Source organism: Carlito syrichta, unplaced genomic scaffold (genome assembly GCF_000164805.1).
Source record: "Carlito syrichta isolate Samal-C Ts95f unplaced genomic scaffold, Tarsius_syrichta-2.0.1 Scaffold314876, whole genome shotgun sequence".
In the NCBI taxonomy this organism is placed as follows: Eukaryota; Metazoa; Chordata; class Mammalia; order Primates; family Tarsiidae; genus Carlito; species Carlito syrichta.
Genome location: NW_007258972.1, coordinates 532,678 through 546,981, shown reverse-complemented (window position 1 = coordinate 546,981; position 14,304 = coordinate 532,678). Strand labels below are relative to the sequence as shown.

Sequence of the window (14,304 nt, the reverse complement as noted above, 5' to 3'; positions counted from 1 at the left end):
TCCGGCGATCCTTCCGCCTCAGCCTTCCAAGTAGCCGGAACTACAGGCGCACGCTACCATGCTGGGCTAATTTTTAAAAAAATATTGTAGAGATGAGGTCCTGCCAAATTGCCCAGGCTAGTCTCAAACCTGTGGGCTCAGGCAATCCCCTTATCTCAGTCTCCCAAAGTGCTGGGATTACAGACTTGAGTTACCATGCCCAGCCCCGAGGTCTTCTTTATACTACATCTGGCCACTTGCAGGAGATCCTTAATCTGTTTTGAGTGCAGCTGTTCTTGAGACGTGGGCCCCTACATCCATACCCTGTGACTCTGTCCTCAGAGATTGTGTTGCTGGCCTGAGTGTGGGCACTGGGAGGTGACAGAGGGGACACCATCAAGGGGAGGCCAGCATTCGCTTTCTCATGCACCAGCCTATCCTCCTGTGCATCTGCCCTTGAGAGTAGCATTGGCTGTTGCTCCAGACAGAGCCTGGTATTGCCTGAGTTCCTCTCTCTCCTTGGCAAAGAGGGCGACTGACCATAGGCCCCGGATGCCAGGTTTCTTGCACTGGGAGACCCTTGACATCTCTCTGCAGCCTTCTCTGAATCACCAGATACAACTGCTCCAGCCTGAATCCTGCCCTGTGCTGGTTCTTCCCAGATATGGCAACTTTGAGGAGAACCATGAGTTAATATTATTTCTATTCACAGAGAGAGAAAATGAGGTTCAGAGAGGTTGAGCAATTTGCCCACGATCACACAGAGAGCACTTGCAGGGGGTGAGGGATTAAGGTAAGATTTTATTCTGTCGGATACCAAAGCCTCTTTCCACTTCATCCCTCCTCCAAGTTCTCACTCCTCAACCCTTTATTTAGCTGAGGTGTTAACAAGAATTCAGTGCCTCTCAAACTTGAGCATATGTATATGAATCGGCCTTGTTAAAATGCAGATTCCTATGCAGCAGGTCTGGGGAGAGGCCTGAGACTGCATTTCTGACAAGCTCCCAGGTGATGCTGACAATCCAGCTCCACAGGTCATACACTGAGTACCAGGAGCCTCGGGAACCAGACTGGTTGCAATATAGGTAGGAGGTCCGGTAAAATATCACTGGCAAAAAGTGCCACCTTGAATTGCATCGAGGAACTCACACTGAGTCAGAAATCAGGGTCACTGACAATCATGGCTCATCCAGGGAAGATCTTGGGATATCCCACGGTCTTTAACCACACATGTGAGAGATAGAGGGGAGAAGTGCAGGTGGACAGTCTAGAAAGGAAGAGGCCTGTGGGGAGGGAAGGGCTGTCACTCAACTGAAGGGGAGCAGTCTGGCTCTTGGTCATCCCATGGAGAAGAACTGAGACTGGCAGCTGGAAGTTCTATGGGAGCAAAGGGTTCCTGACATTGCAGACCTAACACTTTGAGCCCTTGAAAAATGGAAAGTGTCTCACAAGCGTAACATCATGGCTCTGGAGATATTCACGCAGAAGCTGAGTTCATGCTTGTTACTGACATCAAGGAGTAGTTTCTACTCTAGATTGTGCTTGAAATCCACAATCTCGAAGTTCTTTCAATTCAGATGTTCTAGAATTCTAATTAGGACTCACACCTTGTCTTCAGAGAAAGAGCTTGGCCTAGGTGGAAACACGTAGCGTCCCTACGTGTCAGACTGATTCTGGCCTGTTGGCACATTTTACTCCTTGGCTCTCTCCACTGACTCTCTTAGGCTGCTAACTGGGACAGTCAAGTCCATCATTACAAATTACTTACCTGGTCCAGCCATCCTTCAGTGCTTCTGTGCAGAGCTGTGGGGAAAGGAACATACCCTGCATCACATACTGGAAAGCACCCTTTGGTCTGATGAACATGCCAATCATTTCTGATCTGGATTTCAAGAGAGTTTGGCTATAGCATAAACCAAAACAACAGCCACGTGTTGTTGAAATTAAGAGCAGAAACAGCTTGACCAACAGAGCATAACTCTTTCTACTTGTAGGGTGACTTTCTTTCCTCATCTCTATGGGAACCATTTCCTTAACTGTCACGATATTTCTGGAAGGGGAATATAGCATTAATATTCTTCTTTTTATTTTATTTTATTTTATTGGAGTTGGAGTTTCACTCTGTCACCCAGGTTGGAGTGCAGTGGCATGCTCATGGCAACTGCAGCCTCAACCTGCTGGACTCAGGCGATCCTTCGGTCTTAGCCTTCCAAGTAGCTGAAACTACAGGTGTGTGCCACCACGCCCGGCTAATTTTTTTTTAATTGTAGAAATGAGGTCTCAGCAAGTTGCCCAGGCTGGCCTTGAATGCCTGGACTCAGGCAGTCCTTTCACCTCGTCCTCCTGAAGTGCTGGGATTACAGGCTTGAGAATATGTCTCTTTTTATTTTTATTTTTTATTTTTTGAGTTGGAGTCTTACTCTGTTGCCCAAAGTTGCCCAGGCTGGCCTTGAATGCCTGGACTCAGGCAGTCCTTTCACCTCGTCCTCCTGAAGTGCTGGGATTACAGGCTTGAGAATATGTCTCTTTTTATTTTTATTTTTTATTTTTTGAGTTGGAGTCTTACTCTGTTGCCCAAAGTTGCCCAGGCTGGCCTTGAATGCCTGGACTCAGGCAGTCCTTTCACCTCGTCCTCCTGAAGTGCTGGGATTACAGGCTTGAGAATATGTCTCTTTTTATTTTTATTTTTTATTTTTTGAGTTGGAGTCTTACTCTGTTGCCCAAAGTTGCCCAGGCTGGCCTTGAATGCCTGGACTCAGGCAGTCCTTTCACCTCGTCCTCCTGAAGTGCTGGGATTACAGGCTTGAGAATATGTCTCTTTTTATTTTTATTTTTTATTTTTTGAGTTGGAGTCTTACTCTGTTGCCCAAAGTTGCCCAGGCTGGCCTTGAATGCCTGGACTCAGGCAGTCCTTTCACCTCGTCCTCCTGAAGTGCTGGGATTACAGGCTTGAGAATATGTCTCTTTTTATTTTTATTTTTTATTTTTTGAGTTGGAGTCTTACTCTGTTGCCCAAAGTTGCCCAGGCTGGCCTTGAATGCCTGGACTCAGGCAGTCCTTTCACCTCGTCCTCCTGAAGTGCTGGGATTACAGGCTTGAGAATATGTCTCTTTTTATTTTTATTTTTTATTTTTTGAGTTGGAGTCTTACTCTGTTGCCCAAAGTTGCCCAGGCTGGCCTTGAATGCCTGGACTCAGGCAGTCCTTTCACCTCGTCCTCCTGAAGTGCTGGGATTACAGGCTTGAGAATATGTCTCTTTTTATTTTTATTTTTTATTTTTTGAGTTGGAGTCTTACTCTGTTGCCCAAAGTTGCCCAGGCTGGCCTTGAATGCCTGGACTCAGGCAGTCCTTTCACCTCGTCCTCCTGAAGTGCTGGGATTACAGGCTTGAGAATATGTCTCTTTTTATTTTTATTTTTTATTTTTTGAGTTGGAGTCTTACTCTGTTGCCCAAAGTTGCCCAGGCTGGCCTTGAATGCCTGGACTCAGGCAGTCCTTTCACCTCGTCCTCCTGAAGTGCTGGGATTACAGGCTTGAGAATATGTCTCTTTTTATTTTTATTTTTTATTTTTTGAGTTGGAGTCTTACTCTGTTGCCCATTGTGGGACTGAGCCCTTAACCTGTGGGGTCTGATGCTACCTCCAGGCAGATAGTGTCAAAATGGAGGAAAATAGTAGGATCCCTAGTTGGTGTCCATAAAAATTGGAGAATTATTTGGCATGGAACAATATATATACATCTGGTGTCAGAAGTGAAGTATTAAGAGCAGTAGTGAGCATAGAAGGGAAAACAGTTTGTTTTTTCCCCACTCAGCCTGTCTACAAAACCAAGTTGAAAGACCCACCTGCTTCAACATGTCATCTGAGTACCCCAGCCAGGCACACGATGTTGTGTAGGCAGGATAGCCATGTGTCTGCATTTGCTCTTCTGTGGAAACACACCACTCATCAACATTTTGCACTTTCCAAGGATCCTTGAATTAGACCTGCCTGTACCTAAGCTGTTGCCCCTGCAGAATCCAGGTGTTCTCCCGATTCTGCTCCTCACATGCAACTAGCCATAAATCATAGAGGATGTCAAACCCAGGTCATCAGGATACCCTTTTGAACTGCCCCACTCCCCAAGGACGCTTCCATATCCTACAGTGTTACCCTAAAGCCAAACTCCCTTTTAGCAGTGGCTGAAGCTAACTCTGCAGTCCAAGGTCATACCCAGGAAGTTTCATCATGTAGACCTGATGTCTGTCAAGGTCTAGTTGCTCAGCATAGGGCATTTGGGAGGACAGTGTATACCCCCAAAGGATGGCAGCATTCAAAGCTGGACAATGTTAGCAAAAACAATGAAGAAAATTTTCTCACAACCCACCTCTTTCTTTTTTACCAACTTGACCTTTCTGCAGTATTTCTGGAAGACATTAAAAAAATCACTCTTTTAGGTAACAAAGCATGTCACTACTGTGTGTGTCCAACAGTATATACCAGAAAGCTTCCAGTTCTATCACTTAAATGCAACTCACCATAGGCATCCTCCTCAGTCAGGACATCGGTGATGTACCGGAAATCTATGCAGGATACCAGTGTCCTGGGATCCTGGCAGCATGACAGGAGGGAAAAGGCCCAAATCAATTCACAGTTGGGTTTACATGAATACATCGGCACATTCCTTCCAGAAGATGACCTTTGGGACTTGTGTTAAATTGTTTGATTCTGTCATTCCTCAGTATAGGATTTTTCAGAGGGACTCATCACTGCCTCTGATAAAGTCCTCAGACCCTCCAGTCTCTCAAACTAACATGGCTTCCTGGAAGGAGAACCTGGCAAGAAGCCAACACTGAGTAGGAGTTAAATGAGGAGGTGAATGCCTGGTGTCACTCTATACATTTGCTCCACACTACAGGGCCATCCACAGTGAACTATGAGGGCCAGCAGGTGGTACTAGAGCAGCTTTGATCCAGGTGAAAGAAGGCTGTTCTCAGCGCCAGGCCACCCCTCACTACAGCATGACCCTTGGCAAATTCCTCTCCTGTCAAATGAGGATAAATCATTTCACTAATAGGAATAGAGTGAGTGAACCAGAAGTGTGCTGGTTTACCTGGCTTCCCACCAGCCAACATCCTGGCTGGGCCTTGTGCTGAGACCTCTCCCTACTCCAATCAGTCAGTTGGAAAACAGTCAGCAGCTCCATTCCCACTAATGTCTTATAGTGACCCATAATACTCTACTATAACTGTCAAAAATCTTGAAAGCTCTTTCACTCATGACATTCTTCTTTTAAGAGTACTGGCACTGAAAAAGGGAACAGAATCCAAAAAATGGATAGTTCACAGGTGGGATCTCAGGTACCTTTCGGGTGACCCTCAAATCTGGTGGCCACCTCTCACACCCCTCTGAAAGACTGATCTTGAGCCTGGAAGATGGTTCAAGAGGTCCATATCCTTCTCCTTCAGATGGCTGATGTAACTCTCAGCCATGTCAGAGAGATGAAGTGACAGCCTACTGTCTTCACCTTTTTCCAGAGGAGGAGCAACGTCTACGGGTCCAACAGTCTTCAAGGCCATGGTGTTCTTTGTTTTTCCTTAATTTTGAGTCAAATAAGGGCCTTCATCTGTGGACTACCAGAATTTTAGTGACCACCAAGGCATTACACTGAGGCAGATACAGCTCCAAGTCAAAAAGTAACATACTCAAGGTTATTCAGCAGTGAAGCCTGGGTTCAAGGCCAACCTTGCTCACTCCTCTTTAACTTGCACAGAGTTGTTTCCTCCTCAGCAGCCAGGTGCTCATCCCTGCTATAAATAGGACAAGAAGAAAGAAAACTGCCAAGTGCACATCTTCAGAACTGAGTGTTAAGCTCCATTCCTGCTGAAACTGTACAGCGGAGACTGCAATGGTCTGATCGTGCTTTGGGGGCCAAAGTGACCAGTATCTTAACAGTAACATCTCGTTCTTCAGAGTTTATGAAACGGTTTCTTCATTTGGTCTTTAATTCTGTGATGATCCTTTTTTCATAGTCAGGCCATGGAGGCTGAGAGAATTGGCATCACATGTAACAGATCCACAGTGGGGAGGGCAGACCCCAAACTCACGGCTTCCTGTTGTAGCCATTCTGTCTGCATGAGTACAGCCATCTGATAGGTCACATGTTAGAAACACGAATGCTATATTTTACTGTTTTTTTAAACTTATCATCACTGGAGTAATCAATAGATAGTCCTGAATATATTTACTGATAATCAAAAGGCAAGTCATCCATGAAATCCACTTCATTTACAGAAACAATAGCAAGATTAAAGATTCTAGGCTGGGCAAGATGGCTCACGCCTGCAATCCCAGCACTCTGGGAGGCCAAGGTGGAAGGAATGCTTAAGCCCTCCGTTCAACCCAAGACTAGACAACATAGCAAGATCTTATCACTGCAAAAAATTAGCCAGGCGTGGGGGCACATGCCTGTAGATCCAGCTACTTGGAAGGCTGAGGCGGGAGAGCCCCCTGAGTCCAGGAAGTAGAGGCTTCAGTGAGCCATGATTGTGCTACTGCACTCCAGCCTGGATGACAGAATGGGACCCCAACTAAAAAAAAAAGTTTCTACTTACCATGTCCACAAGTAACTTCCAGAGTGGCTTGAAGAAAAAAATAAAAGATTTGTAAAACATATGTATAAAGTACCCATGTTTTTCCTGACTGTAACAAACTTTGGCTATCAGACATATCTGGTCCCGTACCTATCCTAGCTCTAATGTTGCCTGTGCCTTCTATTGCCCCTTCCCCTCTTGCACTTACTCTTACAGTTTTCTAACTACTGCCAATGTCTCTCAGGGGAGAAAAAAAAATCAAAGCCATTCTGTTTATTTCCTCTAGAAAGCCTGCAGTGTGTCTGTCTTTCATCTTTAGACAGCTGATTGTAGATAAAGTAACTGTCATGCTGTTCCTTGGCGCCTCAGAAGTGTTTGTGAGAGTTACCTTTCCCTCCTGCTTGGCCCACAAGTCCCACACGGCATTCAGAATGGCCGCTGTCGCCAGATGCACCACACCTTTCTCTGGACCAATCTGGTTGGGAAGCAAATCACAACAGCACTTCTTAGGAATGAAAAAGGATACTTAGATCTTCTAGCCAGGGACATGTTTCAAGGATTAACAGGCAGCAAAGGAAACTCACTTAAAGTTAAGTTAAAAAAAAACAAAAACAAAAAGCAAGCAAACAAACAAAAATTCTAACCTAGAGGAGAGTTGCAAGAATTGTAGAAAACATTTCTGTCTTTTCTTGTCTCTCTTTATACACACACACACACACTTTTTGGAAACAGTTGGGGGCAAAGTTGCAGCTATCATGATCTTTTAACCCAAAATACTTTATTGTGTAGTTCCTAAGATCAAGGACATTCCCTTATATAACCAAAGTATGATGATCACATTCAGGGAATAGAATACTGTTGATAAAATACTGTTATCCAAAAGACAGTCCATGACCAAATGTCACCAATTTTCCTAATAATGCACTTTATTTTGCCCTAATCTGTATTCAATCCAGGATCACATATTGCACTTAGTTGTGTTTTCACCTGAAACAATTTTGCTTCTTTTAAAAATGTTATTGACATTTTTAAAGAGAATAGGCCAGTTGAATGTACAGCATCCCTCAATTTGGGTTTGTCTGGAGTTCCTTCATGATTAGATTCATGCTATACATTTCTTAGAATAAGTGCTACATAAGTGATGATGTCATATTGTTCTGTTTTAGTGTTATTAACGTTTACCACTTGAGTAAGTTAGTGTCCATTTGGTTTCTCCACTGAGAAGTTACCATTTCCTTTTTAAAGTAAGAAGGTTCTGTTGCCTCAAAATTTTAGCATCCATTGATGACTATTGCCTCCATTAATAATAGGCATGATAGGAATGATGGTGGTAACACGGTGATTCTATAATGTTATTATTCTTCTTATTAGTTTGTGTTCCACAGTAATGTTATGAGATTTCCTTATTGTTCACTTATTATCTGAAAGGACTTGTGGATTCTTATTTCATTCAATGGGTTATAAGTCATTACTACCATATTTATTTTGATGCATGAATTGTCCCAGATTCAGCCAGTGAGGACTTCTTCAAGGTGACACCTTTCAAGGGAAGTTTAACTGGCTTTGCAGAAAGTCCAACTTTCTGCAGGTAATATGGAAAGTACATAGTCTTGTACCCTTCTTTGTGGATAGATGGGAGACTAAGCAGAGTTGGGAAAAGATAAATCTGGTATCACGAGACAAAGGCAAAGTTCAGGTTATTAGATTTAGCTTACGTGTTAGAATCCTTTCTCTAAAACCTCACTTTTCATGCCTTGAACTTCTGGTTCAAATACTTATATATACACACAACAGGTATATCTTTTTTAACTTTGCTCTTCTCTTATGTTTCTCTCCTTAGTAACCTCCTCCCACATCTCTATTACTACTCATATTATCTCTCAAAACACAAAAGGTTGCCTATTCAGTACTTTATCCTCTGGACCACTTTTCCATTTCAGGAACTGGGAGATGAGGTCCTTAAGAGCAATAGTAGCTCTCGGGATTCAAATATATCAGATTCAAGTCTTACAGAAAGGACCTGATTACCTCAAGATACTGATGATCTAAATGGCTCAAGCCCTAATTCATCCTGTAAGAAATAGAATGATTTATTTTCAAAAGGAACCCTGAACCATGTTTAAATGCCTTTTGCTGAGTCACTTCCTACTTCTTTGTTCTCTTTTTCATAGGCTTGGAGGGCTTTTATGCTCTCTTTGGCAGGCTTTTATGTTCAAATTTTGGAGGGAACCAATCAGAATGAAATCCTATAAACCAATCAGCAAATAGGACATGTAAATGAAGGGATTTTGCAGCAACTCTAAACCAATCAACAAATAGGACATGCCAATGAACTAATTACATGACCCAATCAATGTGTGCCATGTAGGCAATGGCCAGGAAAGCATTGTGACCTCTGGAAAGCCCAGCCTATGGGAGAACAGGGGAGGGACTTGCATTCTAGGTTACAAGTAACTAACTGTAATAGTTCCGGTGTGCCTGCTCACCCAATCTTGCAAGACCATCATTAAAGTCTGGCTTCTGCTGCACTCCATGTCTCTGTGTCCATCCTTCGATTTTGGATGGGTGAGTTCATTTCTCACAATCTGAATAAAAATGCTTTACTCTGACACTGTAAACCTACCTCTATTTTCACATTTGTTATAATCAAAGGACATCTCAGACCTTATTACATTACTTATAAAAGAATTATACAAAATAGGTCCCTTACCCATCTGAGCTGCCCATCACTTGTGAGCCGCCGGTAGAAGCCTCTGAAGTCACTGACAATGTCCCTGAGGTCCTTGTTGATCACATGGTGGGTGAGGGCAGTCACAGCACAGACAACTATTTAAAAAGGGTTTAATTCTTGTTTGTTTTAATATGAAGCCAATAAATCTAGACATGAAAACACCACAAATGAATGTGAACATGTTATTTTAAAAACCTAAATAGAAAAGATACATGCTTTTAAAAATCACCCCAAATATGTCTCCTGTGGTTGTAATAACAAATAGCGCGCGCGCGCGCACACACACACACACACATATATATACACATATAAATTTTTTTTTTAATTGTAGAGACGAGATCTAGCCAAGTTGCCCGAACTGCTCTCGAACCTGCGGGCTCAGGCAATCCACTTGCCTCGGCCTCCCAAAGTGCTGGGATGACAGGCTTGAGCCACCAAGGCCAGCCGGGCAAATATATTTTAATTGGCAGAACCAAAGCTCTCCAAGTTTAAATATGGTTCCCAAGTTATTTTCCTACTCACTTTGTAAAGTATTTGGACAATCATATTCAAAACCCAGTCATGTTAGTCCATTATTCCTAAGGAATAAGAAGACCCTGACTTATATAATTTTTAAAAAAAGAAATGTCTTTCCATTATTGATAAGTATGGAAGACATCTTGAATTCACAACATAACACACTATTAAAGATTAAATAAAATAAATCTTCAGTTAGCATAACACTTATATGTAAAATGTTAAAGCACATGAAAACACTATTTTCACAAACTTTAAACTTCTTACTATTGAGTTTCTTACAATATTACTACATTTTTCATAGGCAGTTTGAAGGTTAGACTTAGTGTGGATCGGCATTACCATCAATTATTTATTTTTGCTGCTTTACTTTAAAAGGAGTTATTGTGCTATTTCAGATGAAGGATAAGTAAAGCCACAACTTAGATAAAAAATATATTCTAGAAAATATTTAGTTTCTGTGTAAATGACCAAACTAATCAAATCAAGTCATCGACTTAGCTCCAAAGTAAGTAATTTATTACAAACCATTCCAATATGCTTGTTTGGTATCGCTATTGCTTCAGTAGTAAAGCTGTTAGGTCATTTAATAGGATAGTTGTAGAGACACAGCTTTATTGCCAATCTGATCCTATGAGAACGACGTTTGGAAAATAGTACCACGTGCTCTTAGGACATCCTTGCCTCTGTGTGAAACACTCTCAGTTCACTGCGCATTTGCTGTTGGATGTGGCATTTAGGGTTGAACCAGCCATTTCGGGTTCTCTAGGGCTTTTGTTAATGGGATTCACAATCATTCCAGTTCAGATATACATTCCCGAGAACTGGAGAAGACAGAACCTTTCCTCACTGTTCAGTGGTTGATGCTCTTGAATTAAAGAAAACCTGGGGAGTAAGGCAGCAACTTTACTGTGAGGTGCATTATTCTTACATCGAATCCATCTCATGGATTTGATTGTTGCTATAAATCACTGACTGAAGCCCACTTCTGGTTTGCATCACAACAGCAAATGCATTTAACAAAGCTCAAGATGATCTCATCTTTTATGACTTGAAGACATGCATAAGCAACACTAATATTTCATCTACAGTATGTGTATTGTCCTTGTTCAACAAGCGGCCACTGCAGGAAGTTAAAAATGTGCTGCAGTCAATAGAAATTTGGGTTGTGGTGGGAAATTTATCTGGAAAAAAGTGTCCCTTGAAGACAGCTTCTTGCGACTAAATTCAAGGGCTTTCTCCTGTGACTCTATCTGCCCATGGATCTCAATTCCCTGGCATCCTTCAGCACTGGAAGGACATTATGTAAAGCCTGTGGAAGGCCCAGGGGTGACAGAGCCCTAGTGGAGAACCCTTAAGGCTGTTTTTAAAATCTATTTAAAAGTTCTTCCTTTTCCACCTTTCTGTCTTTTCCTTTTCCTATTTTTTTAAAACTAACTTAGTCTGCACTGTACATATCATTTTGGACATGTGTGCCAACCTATAGGATGTATAACACCAAGAGTGACCCCTACTGTAAACTATGGACTATGAAGTATCAATGAAGGTTCATCATTTGTAACAAATGGACCACTCTGTAGGGGATGCTGATGATGGGGAAAGGCTGTATGTGTGTGGGGACAGAGGAACTCTATAGTTTCTATAATTTTGCTGTGAATCTACAATCACTCTAAAAAATGAAGACTTAAAAATAACCATTAAGAAAGAAGGAAAAAAATGAATATTAATTAAATTAATTTAATAAAAGACATGAGTTGGAAAAAAATACCCAACAAAAACGATATTGGCCTATTCTATACATTTAAAAATCAACCTTCCCTCCCTATCTCCGTCACATACACAAGCACTTTTCACAGTATAAGGAAAGCACTGTTTTTGTTTGTTTGTTTGTTTTGTTTTTTGGATCATAAAAGAATGATGAGGTAAGTAAGCTGATAAAGGCCACAGTACTAAGATGAGCTCATGGAATTTTTCATCTTTAATGCAGGTGCCGTTTAACGCATTGAGTGAGACTGCAGTGAATCGCCTCAAAGATGTAGCAAGGTTAAAGTTAAAATGGGGTTCTGTCATGCTGTGGTCTCAAAAAGGCAGAAGCCAACAACATTAGCACAAAAGAGCCATATATTAAAGTCATGAGGAGATGGAAATTGATTTACCCCGGCCTGAGCCGTTCATCAGGACAGGGTGAGGCTGGGAATGGGAATGGAGGAGAGGAGGGAGGGTCAGCAAAAGCCCTAAATTCTGAATTCAGTAACCATATGAGAGTTGCTTCTTATCTGTCTTAGTGCTCAGGGCCCCCCATTTGCACCCAAGTCAGCAAAGTTCGAAGTCTTGGCTGTTAACAGAGAGTGACTCATGGTCTGTTTTATACAACTGTTGGGGACCAGGTTGTAAGGGCTGCAAAATGGAGAAAGATAGCAGCTTCATAAATTACTCAACTTATAAACAAGGGACAATTAAAGTTGCAGAAGAAGCAGAAACACACAGCTCACAACTCTACTGCGGTCTGCGGTTACTACATTGGGGAACATTTTAACAGTAAATTGTTGACTTACTGGGTGGAAGGGTACCAAATTAGTGCCTGGCCTCTTCCCTCGGCCTGGCAAGCTCTTATTTACTCTTTGAGACTCATCTCAAAGCATTTTTTCTGCTCTGAAGCCTTCCCTAAGCTTCCTGCACGTAGTAACTTGTCCATACTTTTTTTAAAAAATAGTAATTCTCATACTGCTCTATAATCATTTCTTTTTTGTCTGTTTTCCCATTAAGTTTATGTGTTCCTTGTATGTGGAATTCTGTCTTTTTTATCTCTCTCTATTTTTAAAATTACTTCTCCAGTGCCTGGCAGGGCGCTTGAGACACAGCAGCACTCGAGAGAAGTCTATAGAGGGACAGACTTGCTGGATGGCTGATGGCCAGCCCTGTGAAGAACCGGAACAGCGGGCCCCTTGGTGGGATTCATTGAAAGTTCAAGAAAGGTTCCCTTGTCATTCACACACACACATACACACACGTACATACACTTCTTTTATCTGCTTGACAGCATTAAAGTCTCTTAGTGGGGCAAGACTTTTAATCTACAACTAGCGAGAGAGCTGATGGTGCAAATATCCATGGTTCAGCTATCATGTCACCACTAAAGTTAGAGTCTGTTTCTCTCTTTCTCAGACCCTTACTCTTCAGTCTATCATAATTTGACTTCAGCCCCAATTGATCCATTAAAATTCATCTGGCAAAGGTCACTTTTTTGTATTTTTTGAGTTTTGTACGTGTGCAACTATTACATATTCAAAAAGAGGTGCCTTTGAAAGTCCCGGAGAGGCCAGATGCGGTGGCTCACACCTATAATCCCAGCACTTTGGGAGGCAGAGGCAAGAGGATTATCAGAGTCTAGCGGTTTGAGACCAGCCTGGGCAATTCAATGAGACCTTATCTCTACAATAAACCAGAAAAAGAGCCAGGCATGGTGGCGTGTGCTTGTAGTTCCAGTGATTTGGAAGGCTGAGGCAGAAGGATCGCTCGAGCCCAGCAGATCAAGGCATGCCACTGAGCATGCATGCCACTGCACTCTAGCCTGGACAACAGAGTGAGACTCCAACTCAAAAAAAAAAAAAAAAAGTCCTGGAGAGAAGTGTTTTGGGCAGTCAGGAAGTTCTGCCATGATGTACTGAGTAGCTGTGTGGACCTCAGTTTCCTGAGTGTATATCCTGAAGAATATGCTCTTCTTCAAAGACAAGACCTCTGAGATTGGGCAGGGACAAAGACCTTTTCTGCCATGAAAATAAGTAAACGTGAAACCAGTTTGGTGTGACATATTTTGAAAAGCAAGTAGACCCACTGTGCACATGACAAAAAAGTTCATATCTACTTTCTCTCATCGTCCTTAGATACTTGCCTATTTCAGGTTGCCCACGCTCTACAGTGGCCATGGGTTAAAAGCAGGTGAATAATACTCTTGCAGCTATCATTTAACACAGAGCAATGGACTGAGATCCAAGAATTTTCTAGCAGTTTATAGATGAACACAAGGAGAGAGGCCAAATTCTGCCACTTTTTAATTTTTCCCAGCTTATTAAATAAACATGAAACATTGTTTTTACTCACTTTGAGCATTGTAAGTACAGAGAAAAATAAGGTCAGAACGGGAATCTAAATAAAAATAAAGCATTCTGGAACCTTACGAGAATCTTCAACTCACCAACTTCAGTGCCTTTTCCCAGAGTGAAGGTAAGTCCACATCCCTTGAGTCCATCTTCCGCATCAGTCTCTATGATGACATAGGCAGCTGAGTAGTCAGGGTCCGTGTGCTGCAGAAAGATGCCCCATTCAAACAACGCAAACATGAGAAACCAAAAATAACTATAAGAATGACATCACAAGCCGGGCTCGGTGGCTCAGCCTGTAATCCCACGCCTTTGGGAGGCTGAGGTGAGTGGATTGCCTGAGCCCGCGGGTTCGAGACCCGCTTGGGCAGTGAGACCTCATCTCTTCAATAAATCAAAAAATCAGG

The 14,304-nt window shown here is 42.4% G+C and overlaps 1 protein-coding gene across 1 annotated transcript in view; it reads right to left on the bottom strand.

The window, feature by feature from the left end:
- ENOSF1 (enolase superfamily member 1) overlaps positions 1-14,304 on the bottom strand; it is a 34,701-nt gene that overhangs the window by 14,176 nt on the left and 6,221 nt on the right. The window contains exons 2-10 of the mRNA XM_008072220.2: positions 13,993-14,101; positions 9,261-9,376; positions 6,939-7,025; positions 6,572-6,598; positions 4,496-4,568; positions 4,345-4,383; positions 3,824-3,906; positions 1,748-1,782; positions 295-650 (exon numbers count right to left, since the gene is read on the bottom strand). Coding sequence (XP_008070411.1) covers positions 295-650; positions 1,748-1,782; positions 3,824-3,906; positions 4,345-4,383; positions 4,496-4,568; positions 6,572-6,598; positions 6,939-7,025; positions 9,261-9,376; positions 13,993-14,101 — 925 coding nt within the window. The remainder of the gene's footprint in view (positions 1-294; positions 651-1,747; positions 1,783-3,823; positions 3,907-4,344; positions 4,384-4,495; positions 4,569-6,571; positions 6,599-6,938; positions 7,026-9,260; positions 9,377-13,992; positions 14,102-14,304) is intronic.